Consider the following 20,122-nt stretch of genomic DNA (forward strand, 5'->3'; position numbering starts at 1 on the left):
GCACTTGGATTTTTAATATCCCCTGTGGACAGGATGGCTTGTGGGTGACGTCAGACCAGAAAGAGATTGACACAACAGGCAAGTACTATGGGTGAAGCGCTGGTGCGCACATTTAATAATAAATAAAAAGGTTGAACAAACACAAAACACCTTTACAAACAAAACAGCACGTTGGCCAAAACAAACAAACAAAACAGACATGGAACAAACAAGTATTATGCTGGCATAAAACCAGCAAGGGTAGCAATTGTTATATTTGATTTGAGCTGTTCTCTTTACCTCACGACTCATGTCTCTCATTCTGTCTTTACCACACTAACCAATGTCAGCCAAAGCTGCAGGTTTTTATACATGTGACTGTCTCCAGATTAGTAATAAATTAACGAATCTGGAGACGGTCACATTCTGCACGAGTTTAGCATGGATGGGGAATTTTAACCCCATCCATGCTGTAAAATAATGAACAATAAAACAGCATTTAAACAATGCATTTTTCTATGAATAACGATTACTCATACTCAATGAAATTGCCATAATCATTATTGACATTCGTTTGTACAAGTTGCTCGACACACACTTACTCAAGAGTCCAATGCTATTGTTGCCTAGCCCTCACTTAGAATACTTCTTTGTAACAAAATGTCATTTTGGACAATTAACAGCTATTTATCCACATTTGTATTTTAATAGTCAAGTGAAGGTAGGGTGCAAGTTTAAAGTTAGTAGGTCATTCTTAATGATATGTCCAGGGGGTCCAGTGAGTTCTCTTACGGCTTTTTGTAGTGGGGGAATATTTTGTATTTTCGTGCTTTGAATAGTTTTTAAATAAGAAATACTATATGTACCACACTCATCATCAATGCCTAGAGGGACACACCTGCAAATAGTGCTAAATTGAGGTCTTGTACATTGATTTATGATACAATACAATACTAGCAGGAAAGGCAGTATCCATATTGTAATGATTAGGTTGCATAGTAACCATCAACAAAGTCCAAATAAAGGTACTTACAGATACTTGGTACATTAGGGTTAGTTTTATAGTGTGCATTAATGTCAGATGCATAGATAATTACCTACAACTATATTTAATTAAGCATGGAGACAGTTAGTTGTCTCAAGTTGAACACTGAGTCAACCATCTATGTGTAATGATATTGTAATGCTACAGCATTATAAATCAAAAATATATTCTTGCGCATTTTTATAATGTGTTTTAGGTCATATTTTGGACTTGATCGCTTGCAGTAGGCTGCTTAAAAATTAAGTTGAAGTAACCATAAAGTCATCTTTAGTTGAAGATCATTTCACATTGCTAAGGATGGGAAGGATTGGTTTCACTGATTGTTTCAGCACAAATAAAACAACACCTGCAGGTAAAAAGCTAAAGGCTCGTAGTGATTTAGTGTTTAGCATTGTCATCAAACAGAATTGAAGTTTTAATCAATTGTGCACATTTAAGCTGCTGGATGCTCATTCAGTTTAGATTAAAGTTTGGAGCCTGCAGTTACATTTTAGGGTATGTAAAACTGGATAGATTGAAAAATCCATTAAAATAAACTAATCCATGTTAGTGGAAGACATCCATTAGGTTTTCATCTATAGTCCAGCAAAATGATGTGACGTACTTCAGTTTCAAAAAGACATAGTTTGCATTTGTACAAAAATTTAAAAGCACCATTATATAGAAAAGTATATTAATAACAAGCACTATTAAAGCAATCACTATCTTCAGTGTTGAAATACCATTTCTATATTCAGTGCTGCTGAATTTTTTTCAGGATATCATTTTGGAATCTATCTTACATCATTCAAATCCAGTGACAGATTGACTGGAATTGCACTGTTCAAAATTGTGTGGCATTGCTAAGCAGATGCTGATCTTGTATTCATTGTTTTCACTGTCCAGTGCAGTCTTTATAACCTTGTATATACTGTATGCTGTCTAACATTTAACTATCTGTAACCAAATCATCGAGCATTACCACTACCAGCAAATACCCACCAAGACCAACATCTTAAGGTACCCTACTATAATTGCCTGAGACTATTCAACCTTCTGAAACTATACACAGATAAAAACATACTTGACAGAAAATTGTGTAGGGAGTTTAACTGATGACCTGAACCTCCAACAACCCAATATAAAACAAAATCAAAACAGACTTCCCTTGTAATTAACTGTATTTTTTTTTATATATATATTAGTTATTTGAACCGAACAAAGACACGCTATAATGAATATCATTCGGATACTATAAAGGTAAACATTTTTAATAAAATGAAACTATGCACCATTTCAACATGTAACAATTAGTGCTGGATGTGTTTTATTTGAAATAAAGATGACATTTCTAAGTTAGAGTATCTTTAGCTGTATTCCCTCTTTATAAATTCATCATTACATGGATATCATTAATAAACAATGAGAACACCAATACTTTAAAAAAGACACTTGTAGAACATAAATCTTTGATAGCTAGGGATCTGATACTTTAGACAGTAAAATTATTATCTGTTGTCAGTCTAACACTCATCTCCCAAGCTTGCTAATTAATTTACTGTGATTATCAAAGTGCCCCAGCCATTCCACATATTACTGTATTTTTTAAGCTTAATAATAAATAATTAGTGCAAATTCACAGTGAAAAAAAAAATCTTCTCCATTGCTAATTGATATGTTACACAGTATAAATACAAACCATATTACCTACTGTATGAAACTGCTTTTTCAAAGTTTATTCCAAATAATTTAACCAAGAAAGTAAAGTTTTTTTGAGATGTAAATCTTGTTTTAAAAGGAACTGTGGCAGTATCAGCACTGCTTGCCACCCATAATCTTGTAAACTGGACAACCAAGGGTAAGGTGTTGCTGGGAAGATACGTGATCCCTCGAAAGGGAGGAAGGCCTGCGGGGAACTGCAGGAATCTGAGGTGCAAGTGCGCCAGTATTGTAGCTGGTGTTGCATGAAGGGGTGAGTCTGAGGCCACAAGCTTTCAGGGAACCTGCTGGGGCTGCTGAGGCTGAGGTGGAGCCTGCTTTGGAGACTGCCTAGGGCAGAGCTGGAACTGCCTCGCTGAGAGCTGCTGTGCTAGGGCCCCTCATTCTGCGTTTCCCCGTCCTTGCGGGCGGCCCTAGTTATTAGCTGCCATGGAAGCCTGAAGGCAATGCCTCAGGTCGCCGCACGGCACAGAGGGGATCGGAACCGTTCGTGTCACCATGTGTCACGGAGAGACGCCAGTGTCTCATCCTCTCCCACGCCACAGCACAGGAAGGGAGTGTTGAGGCCACCTGTCAGGAATCCTCCCGTTCTTGGTGGGAGTATTGCAGGATTTCCTCCACTGCTGGCCCGAACATATGGCCAGGGGAGATAGGCGCGTCAAGCAAGGCAAACTTGTCGGGACCCTGGCCTGGGACAGCCAAAGCTGTCTGCATGCCACTATAAGGCCTGATATTTGCAGCAGCGTACCTGAGACCAAATGTACTGGTTCAAGGAAGGGTGCCAATTGCAAAATGCCATCCAGGTTGGCCAGGCAACTCAGTTTCTAACTTACGCTTCATGCCGCGATGGTAGAATCCACCAGTGGGAATTCCGCTAAGCCCAGCGCCCCTGCGTCTTCCAAGGAAGCCAGCGGGGCTGCTTGCTTTGAAGTACTCGGCGCCGAGGCCGGTCAGTGCCAAGAGGATGGAGGGGGGAAGCCTGCACTGTTCTAAAGACAGAACACCGCTGTTCAGGCGCTGCCATCCAAGGAACCTAGAGGAACTTGGAGACTCGCTCCATAAGCGCCCGAATTGAGATTGAGGGAGGGGTAACACCAGTCTCAGAGGTAACAGAGCTGGGGCCTGTCTCCTGGGTCAGCTCTTGGACCTTTCTCTCTTCCTGTAGGAGGGAGCCACCATCCCAAGAAGCCGCGATTGAAATCGCATCCTCGCTCATCGTCATGTCTTGTTCTGAGGGTGACCGCCGTAAGGGTGAGGTCGGTCCCGGGGCAGGTGCCGGAGGTGGAGCTGGGGTCGGAGCAGGGGAAGGAGCCTGCTGCCTGACCAGGTACTCCTGAACCTGAGTCTCTTCAGTTCTGAGATATCCTTTGCCTGCCTCAAGTGTCTCGCTCGCTTAGTGCTCCTTGAAGGAGACCTTCAGCGGCTGCTAGATCGACGTGCTGGAGCCTGCGCTCAGGGAATGCTCTGTGAAGGGCTCGAGGACAGATGGAGGAGGGGGGAGACCGGGGCTCCCAACACCGCAGAAGGCTCAGCTGGCTGAGGAAGCCGCACCAGTGAACTCTGCGGGCCTCCAGCGCAAGGTCCGTGGCTGGGACGCTGAGCAGATTGTGCAGAACGTCTCATCCCCCAAGGTGGAGGTAGCGTGCTGCATGCCCAGGCACCGTATATAGAGGAGGTGCTTGTCCTGTGAAGGGAGCATCCCTCCGCGGGACGTGCAAGGGTGAAATTTGGGCATTGCTATTGGCGTGCCGAGGTGAAGCACCACTGATGCATTGGGCAAAGGTGTCTAGCCTGGACCGTGTGCAGTCACACAACCGGGGCAGCACGTAGCTTGCAGCGGAGTGGAGCACAGCCTACAGACAGTACTTTGGAAAAGGACACAGATACACACACACAGTAGTTAACTATGGGGAAAAATCTGTTAGGAAAACATATTTAATTCCCATTTCCAGGAATAGGTAATCCGCATTAATGAACTGCTTAACATATATATATATATATATATATATATATATATATATATATATATATATATATATATATTAGATTTGCTCTGGCTTTATAAGGAAGTATTATAAAATCTGGGGACACATGATTTATGTACATGATAATAGAATATAATGCTGATGATAAAGGAATGAGCCTGTGGTGACAGTGAATTTTAAATGGATTAGTTTTGTTGTTGAAGTGCTTTACATGGATATAAAATGATTAGGCATATAATTAAGTAGGATTAATTGTATTGTTTGTGTTTTTGTTATAATGTTTTAACCAATTTTTGAAAATGTAATTTCACACAGTCTGATCTCCTGGTAATGTTAATTTACTTGGCTTTTTTTATTATTATTATTATTATTATTATTATTATTATTATTATTATTATTATTATTATTATTATTATTATTAGCAGACACCCTTATCCAGGGCGACTTACAATTGTTACAATTATATCATATTATTTTTTACATACAATTACCCATTTATACAGTTGGGTTTTTACTGGAGCAATCTAGGTAAAGTACCTTGCTCAAGGGTACAGCAGCAATGTCCCCCACCTGGGATTGAACCCACGACCCTCCGGTCAAGAGTCCAGAGCCCTAACCACTACTTCACACTGCTGCCCTTTTAGGTTGTGTTGTGATATCTGGAATGCAAAGCAGTATTTTGCACAGAGAATACACTATTGTACATTCTCCCTCATAGAGTGTACCACATTGTTAAAAAAAAAAAGTATTTCCTGTTCTCAATATACAATTTTGCTTTGTTACCAATATCTTGTTAGAAGGCTACTTGCAGAAATCTTTGCAAAATATCCAATAATGTCAAATTAACATTAAGGTTTATAATTTAAAAATTAAGTATTTTTAAGGGAGATCATCTTTAAAATTAAAGAAAGTAAAATAAAAAACATGTTTTACAAATGTAGGAAAGTGAATTGTGACATTCTAACCTTTCCTGTGCCAGGAAATTATATTATATATTATATATCATTAGATTAAGATATGTACCAGAATTAACTGATAATATTTGCAAATTTGCATTTGGATAGAACAGAAAGCTTTTTTGATGCTGGGCTACAGCAATATGATTTAATCTGTTTTAAAGACAGGATAAACCATTGTGAATACTATGCATAAACTCCACTGTACACACGTAATACTATTTTTTGAAGGCCATTTCTCAAAGTATTAGGTTTTCATCAACCATAAACCAAAAGGTCACATGGCATGCAGTACTTGGCAGACATTTTAGGTCAAAGCTCATAGTGAAGGGTACCACACTGAAAATACGATATTTGAAAATAACTTCAATACTGTGTTTTATCAGTACATTCTGAAAAGGATTTTAACAGTGGGAGTTCCCCACCAAACTTTGAAAATACTGTATGCACGTAATTGTCCTCCTACTTTTACCATGTCTTCCCAGTTTGTTAACAGTAGTATTAGTGCTAGATTATTTCCTGTACACACATAAATAGTTTAGTCATCAATATTATATCCCAAATCGATCACTGTTAGTTGCTTTAGAAGCACACTGTTTCAGTTCCAGGATATAATATATTAAAAAATATACACACTCTCTATATGACATTTTATTATCGATTACAAAACTCTGAATGATCCACTTTGCTGACCTGTGTCTTTTGAGTATGAGGTTAGAGGACAAATGACTATAACCTTTCTATGATCAAATTCTTAAACTAATTAATGGTGCCCTCACTGAAGCACATACAGTAACTGCAATATCATTTAAGAAGTGCTACTCAAGCAATAGAACCCTGTAGTGGGCATTACCATCTGGTGGTTGGAAAGGTAAGAGTACAGACAAAGGTAATGTCTGCCATTACAATCTGAAACAAGATAAACACTGTCTTTATTGTTATTTACAGAAATGCATGTATTTCTATTGTATGAAATTATATCTGGTGCTACAGTAAATTAAATACATCTTTTTACAAGCCATGCTATCAGCTGATCTTGAACTTCCTTGGACATTTGACTGGGAGATTTAAACTGTCTCCATCCCTTCAGCTGCATCTCCCCTGTCATTTATGAGCCAGCTGCTTCCTTATTGACTGATATTGTATGCATCCAAGTGTAATGGTTTTCCTAAGAATAAGGCATGGAAACTGAAAAGGTTCTGTTCCTAATGTAGTACCAGATATCATATTATAAAATGAAAATATAATGAAAGTGCAACATCAGTAAGATTTATGGAATTATTGTGTTGGTTTCAATTCATTAAAGTAGCTTTTTTCTTTGCAGAACCAAATCTATTTGTAAAATTAAAACTGTAGGTTATGACTCTGCATGTTACCTAAAACAAAAATAAAACCTTATTCAATGCATCATGTATGACCACATTCAATGACCACAACAAAAGACCAGCTCCAGATATTAATCTGTTGTGTGAGAACTAAACACTAAACTGGTGTATATATTTGCAATCGTATGTGTGGTCCTGAGTAAACTGGTCTCAAACAAGTTTAAAAAATCAACAAAAATATCTACACATAAGGAAAATACAAATCTAAATACATGTATTTTTTCCTCCTTGATTCCTTATTCAAAGTATATAAATTATATAAAAATAAAAGACTTCGCTGTTTTACTTACATCTGTCCAGAGTCTCATCAGAACTGTCTGGACAGTCAGTTTCTCCATCACAAAGCCAGTTCTCAGAGATACAAGTCACTTGATCGTGGCAAAGAAATTCACCCACATCACATGTGACGTGTTCTGGAAATCAAACAAAATGGAGAATGAAAAAATAAAATGAAATTTAATGATCAATGAGATGGTTAAACATACAGTATATTGTATGGAAACAGAATTAAGTTAGAAACTCTGCACAAGGGGACATTCAAGTATTACATCAAGGAGGGTTGGGGTGGAGGGGGGGGGGGGGGGGTTGTTGCCATGATGTTCTAGTTAGTGATAATGGTTGATGGTGACGGAGGGTGTCTGTAATACTTAAACTTTCATCATTATTTACAAAATATTATTTTATCAGATAGTTATTTTAATATGAGCTATTGTTAGGAGGTATATGATATAATATGATTCTACTTTATGGGTTTTTATAATGATATTGTTATATTGTAGTCTATTGGTCCCTTTACTACACCATCTTCAAATAATAATAATAATAATAATAATAATAATAATAATAATAATAATAATAACTACTGTCAGATTTAAATACCTTTAGAAAATACAAGGTTAATTGTTCTAAAATTCTCATCCTCACCACAGAGCTAGATTTCTAATATGTTCTCCTGTGCTAAATGCTTCCATGCAAACAGCCATGCTAATTGTGTGGTTATGGCTGCCCCTCTTTAGGGAAATTAACATTTTTGTAAGCAACATATGGGGTTTCATGTTTTCAGCATTTGTTAGCAGGCCTATATGTACACATGTTACTTGTAAAGTGTTTCTTTACATTGATAATTTAGTTGGGCCGTCATAAAAACTCTGTACCATGGAAGAGGAGGTCCACATCATGTGGAATATAATGTAATCAGACAAGCGTTCCCTTGACATAACCTTCAACAGTTACAATTTTACATAAACATTATAAGGAATAACTTGGACATGAGACAAATGATTCCGAATATAGTCATAAGAAGCCTGAACTCAGACAAAATTAGGTCACCATGACCTAGACTGACACAATTGAACTCAAGACTGTGTCCATAATAATTGAATGAATGGTTATAAATCTTCTGGTACAGGTTATGTGCTTGTGAGATGCATATCCCTGCTAGGAATGATACATACATTGAAGGTTATAAACATAGCATTTGCGCATGTATCTACTTAAATTGCGCTTTTTATGAATTCAGATTATGAAAATGATTTATATATAAACTTCTAGCAGGAATCTTGTCCTTTACAAAGCCAAAGATCGCTTTAGAAGACAAGCAGGAAAGTTTAAAACAACTGCCAAAGTATATATTTCATACACTGTTACTTCTTCCGTTTCCCAGTGCTTTACTGTCCTGCTGGTTGGACGTGCACATCTGTGCTGGGCTACAAGGTTTCCCAATAGTGTCTGTCAAGACAGTTTTATAAGCATTCAGATAATGGCATATGCTTCGCAAGTGATATGACATTGACCATATGTTCTCTTCTGTGTGCTCAATATATTTCTTAGCCCAGTTTGGAGAGGATTTTTGGCACTGTACCAATTACTCATTCCAGAGATGTTGTATGAAATACAGACAGCCCATCTCACTTGTTTTTTTTACTTGTATTCTATTTTTCGCTTGAACCCTCCAGAAGAAAAACTTTGAAAAACTCTTTTCAACCATGCATTCAATTTGGAAGCATAATTAGATGTTTTACAATGTATAAAACTGTGATGGATAGTTAGATATAGCATACGATGTACCCCAGACTAGAAAATAGAGCTTGATTTAGCTAATATGGTACAATAGTCTGAACACAAACAAAAAGCTGCTCTTATATTTGGTTTTATTCATTTTATTTGGTGTGTACTCATTGTTTAGATTGTAGAAAACTGTTGTAAAGTTAACAGTGTATTTCTAAAAGCACGTACATAGTATATGTGTGTACAGATTGAAACCAAGGGATTTGATAGACTTCACAAGACTCTTTATGTACTGTGTGGAGATTCTGTTTTATTAATATTTTAAAAACTTTCCAATGTTAATAGATTTCAGCCACTGTTCTACTAATAGAGGGTTGTTTTGCTTTCAAGGTAGTATTTGTGAATGCTGTCCTCCCCTTTTAAAAAAAATGTACAGACAAATGGAGCGGAAGACATTCTTCTCCCAGATTCAGCTAAGGTCAGGAGGGGATGTGACTTAACTTGAATGTCAATTCTTGGTGAAATATGGGATGCCAGCAGGGACAGAGGGAATTCATATTTCATGTATGTTCATTGTGTTTGACCATACATTCAATATGCTGTAAAGCTGCACTGAGGAATAAAAATGCAAATACTGTATATTTATATCACAGGACTGTAATGACACACTAGTAATATCCTTGACTAAAGCATGTTTTCAATTATTCTTAATTTATTTTTTTACAATATATTGAAAACGCGTATCTCTCTTGCTAATTATTATGACTGGCTGATAATGACACAGGATTGATCCACTGAGCTACAACATCTCATTTACAAATGTGTGCTGTATTGAACGTGAAAAAAAAAAAATCGGGAATCAAAAATATAGGAGTGGCTTATCCATCGAATTGGTTTTGTATGTGGTATGGCCGAATATATAGTTCATATTGCTTATTGATCTAAAGCGTATACTTCATACCTGTGTAAAATGTAATTCCAAACCGATTAATTTTATTATAAACACATATCCAATTTGTGTCTGGTTTAATCAGGATATAGCATTGTTAAAAAAAAAAATGCCAGTGCTCCTAATAGTATATGAATCTCCTGAACCTATTTGCCTTGGAGGTACACTGATGTGCCAGAGAGGTTGAAAATACGCATAAAACACTGGGAACAATAGGAAATTCACATTATGTAGGAAGTGCAATGAAGGCGTGTATATTGCAAACACAGTAAAACTACACAAATACTGTGGTAAACTTTCAGAGGCTGCATACAAACATTTTGCATGTTTAATTTTAATATACTATACTGTAAAAGATACCTCCATGTATTGGATGCTAATGTCATAATAATACCAAAATCAATGACACAGAAGGCCAATTTATTTTTTACATTCACTGTATGTGAATGGAACTGATTTGCCATTACACAGAATGACCCTATAAATCATTGCCATAATATGAAAACAGATTAATTTCAAGGGCAATTAATTACATATAGTGCTTATTTATAAGAGCTGACATCCCTGTTAAACATGTTTTAATTAGGAGCAACACTAAAATATACCGCAGGGAAGCGAATCTCTATTTCAGATATGATTTTTGAACAGTTTCTTTTTTTTTTTTAAGCACTAGTGTGTTTAATCAATGACAGATGTTCTACTGTGAGAAGGAAAGAAACTCAAACATAACAAAAAAAGATTTGCAAATGTTCTATTTGTGTTTGTTTGAAAGTAAAAGAAGGAAAAGGGAAGCAACCATTCCTGGTGCTCGCCAAGTGCCATTCACCACAGACCGGAAAACCTAGATAAAAAGAAAAGGGCACTTTTTTTTAGTTGTGTAAACATTTGCGGTATATGTGTTTGAGAAACTTTGAGAAATGTATGCCTTACTAGATTACAGTTTTTGGTATACAGTATCAAAATAATAGGATACACAGTAGAACCACAGAGTTACGAACACCAAACTTACAAACTAACCAGTCTACCAAACACTCCACTTTCAAAAGGGAGTATGCAATCACTGAACCATGCGTGCAGTGCAACCAAAAAGGCACTTCTATAAGTGGCATGCTGGTCATGGAGAAAGCAAAATTACTGTATATGATAATAGGGCAAGCAACGATTATGAATACATTTATTATTACAATTACACAATAGATCTTTACCATTAATAACTAAAGCAGGTAAGGCATTATAGCTTATCGTAGTATAAAGTAAATAGTGTAGTATTAAAATGCATAAGGCTGAAGGAATGGCATAAAAAACAATTGCATATTCTTTAGCTGTAAATGGATAATTATATTTATTTAAAAACTGAATATAACAGTGATCCATCATGATTGAATAAGTCTGTTAAAGATATAATGCCTTAACTAACCCAAGTATAGGGAGTGACGTTTATAGTTTGTAGATAATGAGATAATGTAGATAATGACGTTTGTAGATAATGAATTGGCTACTCCATATACAGTATTTATGGGGGGAAATATTATGTTTGAAAAAGATCTTTCATGAAACCAGTGCCTGTGCATGAAAATCGGATACCTTTAAGAGAAGTTTTTAAATATCAAAATCACATTTTAATAGAAATTCTAACCCTCCACATGTTTTAAACATTAAGATGGGAATCGCAAACTAAATGGTTCCTTTATCACACAGAATTTTCTTAATCCAATTCATTTTAAAAGTACTACTGGTGGAAGAGAAAGATATTGCATTTAGACCCCCTTCATTCATTTTTTTACAAAGCATATTTCTATTTATATATTCAGTTTGATTATGCTATGTAAATTGAAAAAGCAGACTTTTCCACAAATTTACAAATATGGGGAGATATAGGGAGAGAAATGGCTGGGTATACAATTCTGGAGATGCCTTCTGTCTTAGAGAGGAGTACCGTACCGTAAATGAATAGATCCCTTCTCAACCATTTATCAAATACATTTGTCTTTTTTTATTTTGTCTTGAAAATTATGACCATTGCTACATTGTTTATCTTTACTAATTAGATTTCCAAGGTAATTAACTTCATCTTTAATTTCAATACCACAGATTACTTTTTAATGGTTAGTTAAATGTTTACTCAATTTGAGAGCTATAAGCCTAGTATTAAATTTGAATTGTTCCCATTTGTTGGTGGGTGAGAGAGAATCATCGGAATTAAGAATCTAAATCATATCTATAATTTGTTTAGAAAATTCTTCATTATCAAGTAGAGAGCATTTTAATTTCCAATAACCAGGATTATATTTACGGACAACTTTTGATGGGTGATTAAACTCTATAATAATAGCATGATGATCAGTAAGAGGGGAGGGGGTAATCAATACTTTACCATTATATGTTATAAAATTATTTGTCACTAACCAAAAATCAATTCAGGATTTAGCTGAGCCTGACTGGTTTAACCAGAATATATACAGTATGCTCCTCATTGAACAAATATCCATCCGTCTGTAAGATTAAAAGTTACAGCACATATCTAAAATATTATTGCTCAAACCTAATCGAGATGGAAACCGATCTGTGGTATTATTTGGTACCTCATTACCTTGTTTGGAGCACTTTTTCATATGGTGTCATATGGTGATTAAAAGTAAACCTGTGTATCTCATTCTTGATTGCCTGCATGCATGACAACATGAGAAGTGATGTAAACTAATTAATATAGTCTGTATGGTGTACATAATATCTGCTTCTCATATTTTGAACACTACCTCTCTATACAGTCTAATTACAATATGGTACCTTTTCAATTTTATTTGTGGTTTTTGCTCACTTATGCATACTGGTTATTTAATACTGAAGACATTCCCTCTGTCAGTGGTACTGTTATATAAAGCATTATATTGTAATAATAATAATAATAATAATAATAATCTTTATTTTATATAACGCCTTTCATGTGCATCTCAAAGCGCTGAACAATAAAAAAAACAATAAAACATAACAATTTGTTCATACAATAAAAGCTATTGAATAAAAAATGTTTTTTCAGCTTAGATTTAAAAGTGGTTACAGAGTCACTGTCCCTTATGACCTTTCGGGAGGTTGTTCACAGCCTTGGGGCTAGACATGAAAAGGCTCTGTCCCCGAAAGATCGCCGCTTAGTTATTGGTACCTTAAGTAGACCGGAATCATTGGATTGAAGACTGCGCACTGGGGTATATGATACCAGAAGCTCGCAGATATAGCTTGGCACTAACCCATGCAGAGCCTTAAAAGTCAGCAATAGGATTTTAAATTTTAGTCTGAACTCCACTGGGAACCAATGCAGCGTGGCTAAGACTGGAGTAATATGATCAGTGAATTTAGTTTTAGTTAAAATTCTAGCCGCTGAATTTTGGACATATTGTAATTTTTTAAGAGTTTTTTGAGACACCAGCAAGCAAAGTATTACAATAGTCTATACGAGAAAAAACAAAACAAAGGCATGAATCATCTTTTCTGCATCTGCCTGAGTAAGACAGGAGTGAATACACACAATATTACATAGATGGTAAAAAGAAACTTTAGTAATATTATGAATATGCTCATCAAAAGCCAAGTTTTGGTCAAAAATAATACCAAGATTCTTTAGACTAGTGCTTGGCTGGGTCTCAAGTCCGTCTAAAATCAGTTTAAAATTTCCACATTTGATTACCTCAGTTTTGTCCGAATTCAACTTAAAACAATTCTTGCAATGACAAGACACTTGTACTAGTGCAAACCAGATTGCCTCAAGGTGGTATTAATAACCTAAATACATGTCTATGATATGTAATAGAGCTATCACATAAGAGAGACAATTCTCTTCTCTCAAAGATTAAGATTACCGGTAGATCAATGGTTTTAACTCTCAAGGGAAATTCTTGCCTGTTTTCACCTGCTAATCTTTAAAACATTATTATTATTATTATTATTATTATTATTATTATTATTATTATTATTATTATTTATTAGCAGATGCCCTTATCCAGGGCGACTTAACAGTCGTAAACAAAAATACATTTCAAGAATCACAGTACAAGTAATAATACAATTAGGAGCAAGATAAAAATACAATAACTTTGGTTTACCCCTTCACCATGTCTAAATGAGAACTGGTTTTCAAATGTTTTTTTTTTCATTAAATGTATTCTTAGAGGTAGAGAGATGTGTTCCAACTTTCTGCCAAAGAAACCATTACACAATATTAATTATTAGACTGTAATAATCATGTAAAGATAAGTTTTTATTAAAGTGCTATTTAATGTATCTTAATGGGAGTCAATCTAAATACAGTTGAGATAATTACAAAAGGCCCTTTGTGTACCAGGTTTATGGAAAATCAGCATATGTTATGGTGCATGCAAGTCTCTTTTGGTTTTTCCCACAAGAAAGACACATTTTTATTGATTTAAAAGATGATGCTGTAATACATTCAATAGACCCCCATGTCATTCATAGTTCATGGCTTGTGTTTTGTTCACAATTCATTGTGTTTTGCATTAGTTGCTCTCAGAATTCTCAGAGGTATTGTAACAGTAGTATATTTCAATTTTCAGATGACACAGCTATTGGCAGCACTACATAAAAGCCTGTTTAGCTTAATTTGAATGTACCCCACTGACTTGCTGCTCATTAAGGCAGACAGGAACTACAGAAACAAGCCTCTCACTGGTAACAGTTGTGTAAATGGTCACTTGTTTTCTATATTGATGCAGAATAGACTGCATCTTACTACCACAATGCCATCTGCATATTTATGACATGTGCAATCTATTGCGTATATAACCCATGCTGTATCAGTGGTCCTATACTGCAACAGCATATTAAACACTGACCTGACAGGCTTTTCTCATCAGACGCATCACTAATCCTGTAGACTCTCTTGATTTAGACATGTATCTTTGTTTTGTAATTATTATTCTAAATGAATGTTGTTCCCTTAGTTTGCAAACATGTTTTTATCCCATATGAAAAAGCAGCATACTATAATTTGGATTAGCTACGAACAGCAGAAAAATTCATGAATTGTACAGGTAACTTATGCTATCACTAAAATGAGCAAACTGTAGCTAAGGAATAGCACATTAATCTCAATAACAGTAAAACAAATAAGGCAACCTCCAGTATAGGCCATGCTGATTTCCATTATGTGCTCAAGTTATCTTATTTAAAATGGTATTAGATAAGCAAAGACATCTTTAGCACGTTGATATTTAGTCAGTGCATCATCACTCACATGACTATTTGAATTGATTATAAATCAATAACAACGTTTTCTGAAGGTGAAAGAAAATAGAAGCATTTAAAGCATCCCGATTCTCTCCAAACATAAGATTGTATTTATTATATAGATTTACCTTCCAAAAATGTGGTTGACAGATAAATTGGTAGGCTAGGTTGAGGGCGACTAAGACGGCGCCAAGAAGAATCCAGTCGCTTATTCACCATTCACAAAGTGAGTGTTTTTTTTTGTTTTGTTTTTTAAACCCAGACTTATTAGCCACGTGTTTCTGGCAGTTCCCACAATTAGCTATCCTGGCATTTCAATGATCCATTCTCTAGCTACCGCATGCAGTATATTCACAATTGACGATTGCGACGCTGGGAACCAACGAAGCTTGTGATAACAGTCAAGCTGTGCAGCAAAATTGCTATACATTCTATACGTATTAAATTTAAATATCATAACATATGCATGCATAAATATTACATGGCTCACAATAAGCATTATATTACTTGTGACAATGGTAATTGTCTTAAAAATAAAATAGAAAATGGTTCAACTTTAATATTCCTCACTTTGAATGTGTTCATCTATTTGCATAATGTTCTGTTTGGCATTTAAATCATTATACATCTTACCTCTTTAATAATTGTTAAATGAAAATGTTATTCAATATGCAAAAACTCATTATGAATGATATCAGGATGGCTTGTATTATTTTTTGTATTAATTCCATTTCAGAACTGTCTGACAAATCTGATCCTAACATCACAAACCAATCTATTCCCTGCCACTGACTATTCCAATTTACTCATTTTTAATGAAGTTATCGTTGACCAGAATTGATTCCATTATCACCTGTCTGATAACTCAGTGCATAACTTATGAATGCCTACAACACAGCTTCCATTAAACTAATCAAATAAGACTTCTGGATGCCTATCCACTACAGTGTTTTCAAATCGATCTGAAGTCCACTTATTTTCAGGTGGATTAGAAAGCAGTGAAATGTTTTCTTCAGTTTTAAAGGTAAATGATTCTCACAACTGACAGTTCAGCCTGATCACAGGTATGTCACAAAAAGAAAACTCTTGTCAGCAGCTCACTACTTTGATTCCTGTGACCCTTACAAAGTATTATACACAACATGTTTTGAGCTCTGTATTCTTTAGCCTGTAAAAGAAAGAATATGCATAAATTATATCTACCCAAGAACATTTCACATGGGTACAAAGAGACGAGTTAGAAATTAAATAGAAAATGGCTAGAAATATAACGATGTGATACAGGATATAAAGAAAATTATTAGAAAAGTATAACTGTTATTACCCAAACCTTAACAGAAAGCTGGAGATCTTGTACACCATTGTATAACTGATTGTGGTGTTAAAACACAAACTATACCACAGTGGGAAATAGTATTAATGACTAAGAACTAGATTAAAATCACTGCTAGAGAAGAAAAAGCAAACCAATGAGAAAGATATTTAAATTACCCAAACCAGCACAATTCAGGGCCTGTGTTATAAACTGTCATTCTCATCTACTGCCTGGGAAGGCATTAAAGCAATTAATACAAGGGAAATTAGAATTGGCACTGTACTTTTATAAAACGTTGCTGGGATAATATTAATATTATTATAAACGGTGTAGGAAGCATCATATTTACACACTTGCACACTGTGACAACACACAGCAGACAGATAAAGGTGCAATTTATATTTTGTTTAGGAAGATACGACTAAGTTAAAAATGCAGTAATGCACAAGCAATTCAATTAAAAATTTTGTGTACACAATTCTTTCTAGTGCTTTCTAGAATTAATGTAATTCTTCCACAAAACCAACATTTTAAAAACAGTAATTCAAAATGAAACTCCCTTTAGGAATATATTTTACATTTAGCAGCCCAGTGTTACTTTTTCTGTATGCCATGTTGACAGGTAAATCAACATGGGAATTACTTGTTTTTAACTTTTACTCGGGAACATTCGCAAAGCAAAAGATAATTTCTCTTCTAAACCTTGCAGTGTATCCAGTTCATGCCCCCTTCTGCAGTAATGCTGATGCTCTGATTGTAATGAGTGACGTATTGTGGGAACAGAAAACCAGCATTGTTGCAGGAGGGAGAGTGATCTGGATACACTGTGATCCTTTGAAGATATTTTTTTTCTCCTGGTGAATGCTCCCGAGTAAATGTTGAGAACTGTATGTAATTTATCACTCCTCAGTAAAATCAAAGGTACTTTTTTCAAGCTGCTACACTTGCTGAGCGTACAGTGATAATTGCTTTGTTAAGCTGGATTTAATTGACAGAACATACACTTTACTGTATATGTATTTTTACTAAATAACATTTTATGAAAGGTTATGTGTATTATAGTACATTAATGCATTCATATATGCAACATGAATAACACATTCTTTCCACTGGACTATAAAAAGCAAGCCATGATAAGTTTGACTGATTCATTAATTGCTTTAATTATGAATACATGGTAGAGCAAAATGCAGACACACACCACCCAAAGTGCCCAGTAATAATGGATTATCACATCATCAAAATGGTAAATGAATGTATAAAATCATAACATGATTCTGTTTGGTTGGGTTGTAAGCCTGCCATCTTTAAAGCAAAGCCAAAAGTGTAATGGAATCTAGGTCATTGTCAAGTCTACAAATGTTTTGGCTTAATTTTGTTTCTTTTAAGTTTATCCTGCTTTGTTGTTTCTATGGTCTTCCAACTACAAGTGTTCCAACATTAACAATTTACAATATAGTTTTCATTCAACTATGATATGATTTCCATGTAAGAACATATTACTTGCCCATCTCAAACAGTCTTACTTTACCAGCATATTAAATCAATCCATTTGTATTATGCAGTAACTGTCACAGAAAAGTAATGGTATAAATTAATCATTCTACTGTTACTTTTAGCAGGGGTAATACATTGTCCTCATTATTTCATTCACTCAAGGTTCCAGTCTGTAGTATCTGCATAAACTGATGTAGATGCTACAGAAAATATTGCTCTGCATTTCAATGCCCCAAGCTAGGTCGATTTATTTATTTGAACTTTTTTATAGATTAGATTACCATGTAATCTATCACAGAGGCATGCCAAGACTTTAAACAGGATAAAACCCATAGTAACAAGTCAATATGCAGAGCAATATCAGATAAAGTCATATAACTGGCATTGTCTGTCTGAATTCGAAATTCTATTTAGTTCTCTATGCCACTGAGTATAAAGGTACTTTAAGATTTCTGTTTAATATCACAATTTTATATTTTTCACCACAAGTATAAAACAATTTCACTGAATACGGTTCCCAGACTTTGAGGAGCAGTTACAGGACAGAGAGGTTAGAAACCACACTAGCAGAGTTATAATGAATACGGTGCTCTCTTTTCCATTGAAATAGCAGTTTCAACAAATACTGTGCTCTCTTTTACACTGAATTAGCAGAGACCTGAACTGTTAAATTAGTATTGATCCCATTTACAATCCCAATAGCGTTTTATTGATCTTCTAAAAATAACATCCGTGACAAAATTCTGTCTACCGTAATATATATAGATTTTACTATATTTATTTTTGGTACTTCTATATACTTATAGCCAAATTCAAGAATACAACATTAATAATTTCTATCAAATAGTCCAACAAATGAATTGCAGTTGAAAAATAATGTAGTCAGATGCATGGAAGTAGTAGCCTACTACCACCATTTACCTATCCTGTTTGAAAATAATATTTCAAATGCATCCTTTTTGTTTTTATAGTTTAGTGATGATGAAGGAATGTGGAAAGATAGCAGCAAGAAAGCATGCCCTAGCAAAGGGCATTTAAATGTTGCTTTATGACATTTGTCTCCTTGTGTTTTATTTGTTTAATGCATTTTTAATGTGGGGATACTTGGTTCTTTTTTAGCTGTAAAGGAATGGGCACTTCCATTCTGCCCAAATTTGTTTTGGATGCTCATACAATAGAATACTATGATACGTTAATTTTAAGTATTAATAGGCTTGTTGTAAAGTGTTATCTATTGGTGTGCCACAGAATTAACATTTGGAATGCATGTTGAATTAGTTTAATAATTATATATAATTATATAACACAGCTCACCAGCTACTCTATATTAAAACCCAGTGAGGTGGACCTGCCCTATGTGTTACTGCTCATCAGGAAGAAAAGATAAACCATGGGCATAGTCTGACAGGCTGCTCGTAGACATGTCGAAACATGATCATGATTTGCACAGACAGGAAGAAAAATAAACAATGGATTTACATAGTGTGACAGACTGCTCGTAGACATGTCATGACAGGAAGAAAAATTAACTGGACATAGTATGACAGACCGCGCAGATCCATACGTTTGTATGACTGTGATTCACCGGACTGGAAGAGAAAAAGAACCATAGACAGACCACTCAGTGGTATGTGTCTACACAAGATCATATTTGAAATACAAAAAAAAAAAGTTTCACAAAAGCAATAGAACCATGATTACAACATAAGTGAATCCGTATTTATACAGTATATGAGAAATCCATCAGACAAATACAAATAATAGAACAAAGGTAAGCCCCTAAAACACAACTACAGTAACGATGCCTTCATCATTAGTATGCAGTAGAAGTGTGGTCCATCTTCTACAGCTACAGTACATGTTTGGACCAGGTTTTTTTTTAAGTTTGGGTTATGTTAAGGTTCATACAATAAGGACTCAGCATGAGTCTTAAATCCACTGATTGGGTCAGTCCAGGTCACAGGGCATATGTAAATGTATGTTTTCAAATAACAAAATAGGTCATATTACTTGCATCTGTATTTGTAGTACTGCTGATTCATACTGTGTTTTAAGTCTTCTCAATTAT

The 20,122-nt window shown here is 35.2% G+C and overlaps 1 protein-coding gene across 8 annotated transcripts in view; it reads right to left on the reverse strand.

The window, feature by feature from the left end:
* LOC117408938 (low-density lipoprotein receptor-related protein 1B-like) overlaps positions 1-20,122 on the reverse strand; it is a 340,463-nt gene that overhangs the window by 275,646 nt on the left and 44,695 nt on the right. For all 8 annotated transcript variants that reach the window (XM_034014443.3, XM_034014419.3, XM_059032361.1 and 5 more), the window contains exon 2: positions 7,339-7,461. In XM_034014443.3, coding sequence (XP_033870334.3) covers positions 7,339-7,461 — 123 coding nt within the window. The remainder of the gene's footprint in view (positions 1-7,338; positions 7,462-20,122) is intronic.

Source organism: Acipenser ruthenus, chromosome 10 (genome assembly GCF_902713425.1).
Source record: "Acipenser ruthenus chromosome 10, fAciRut3.2 maternal haplotype, whole genome shotgun sequence".
Lineage (NCBI taxonomy): Eukaryota > Metazoa > Chordata > Actinopteri > Acipenseriformes > Acipenseridae > Acipenser > Acipenser ruthenus.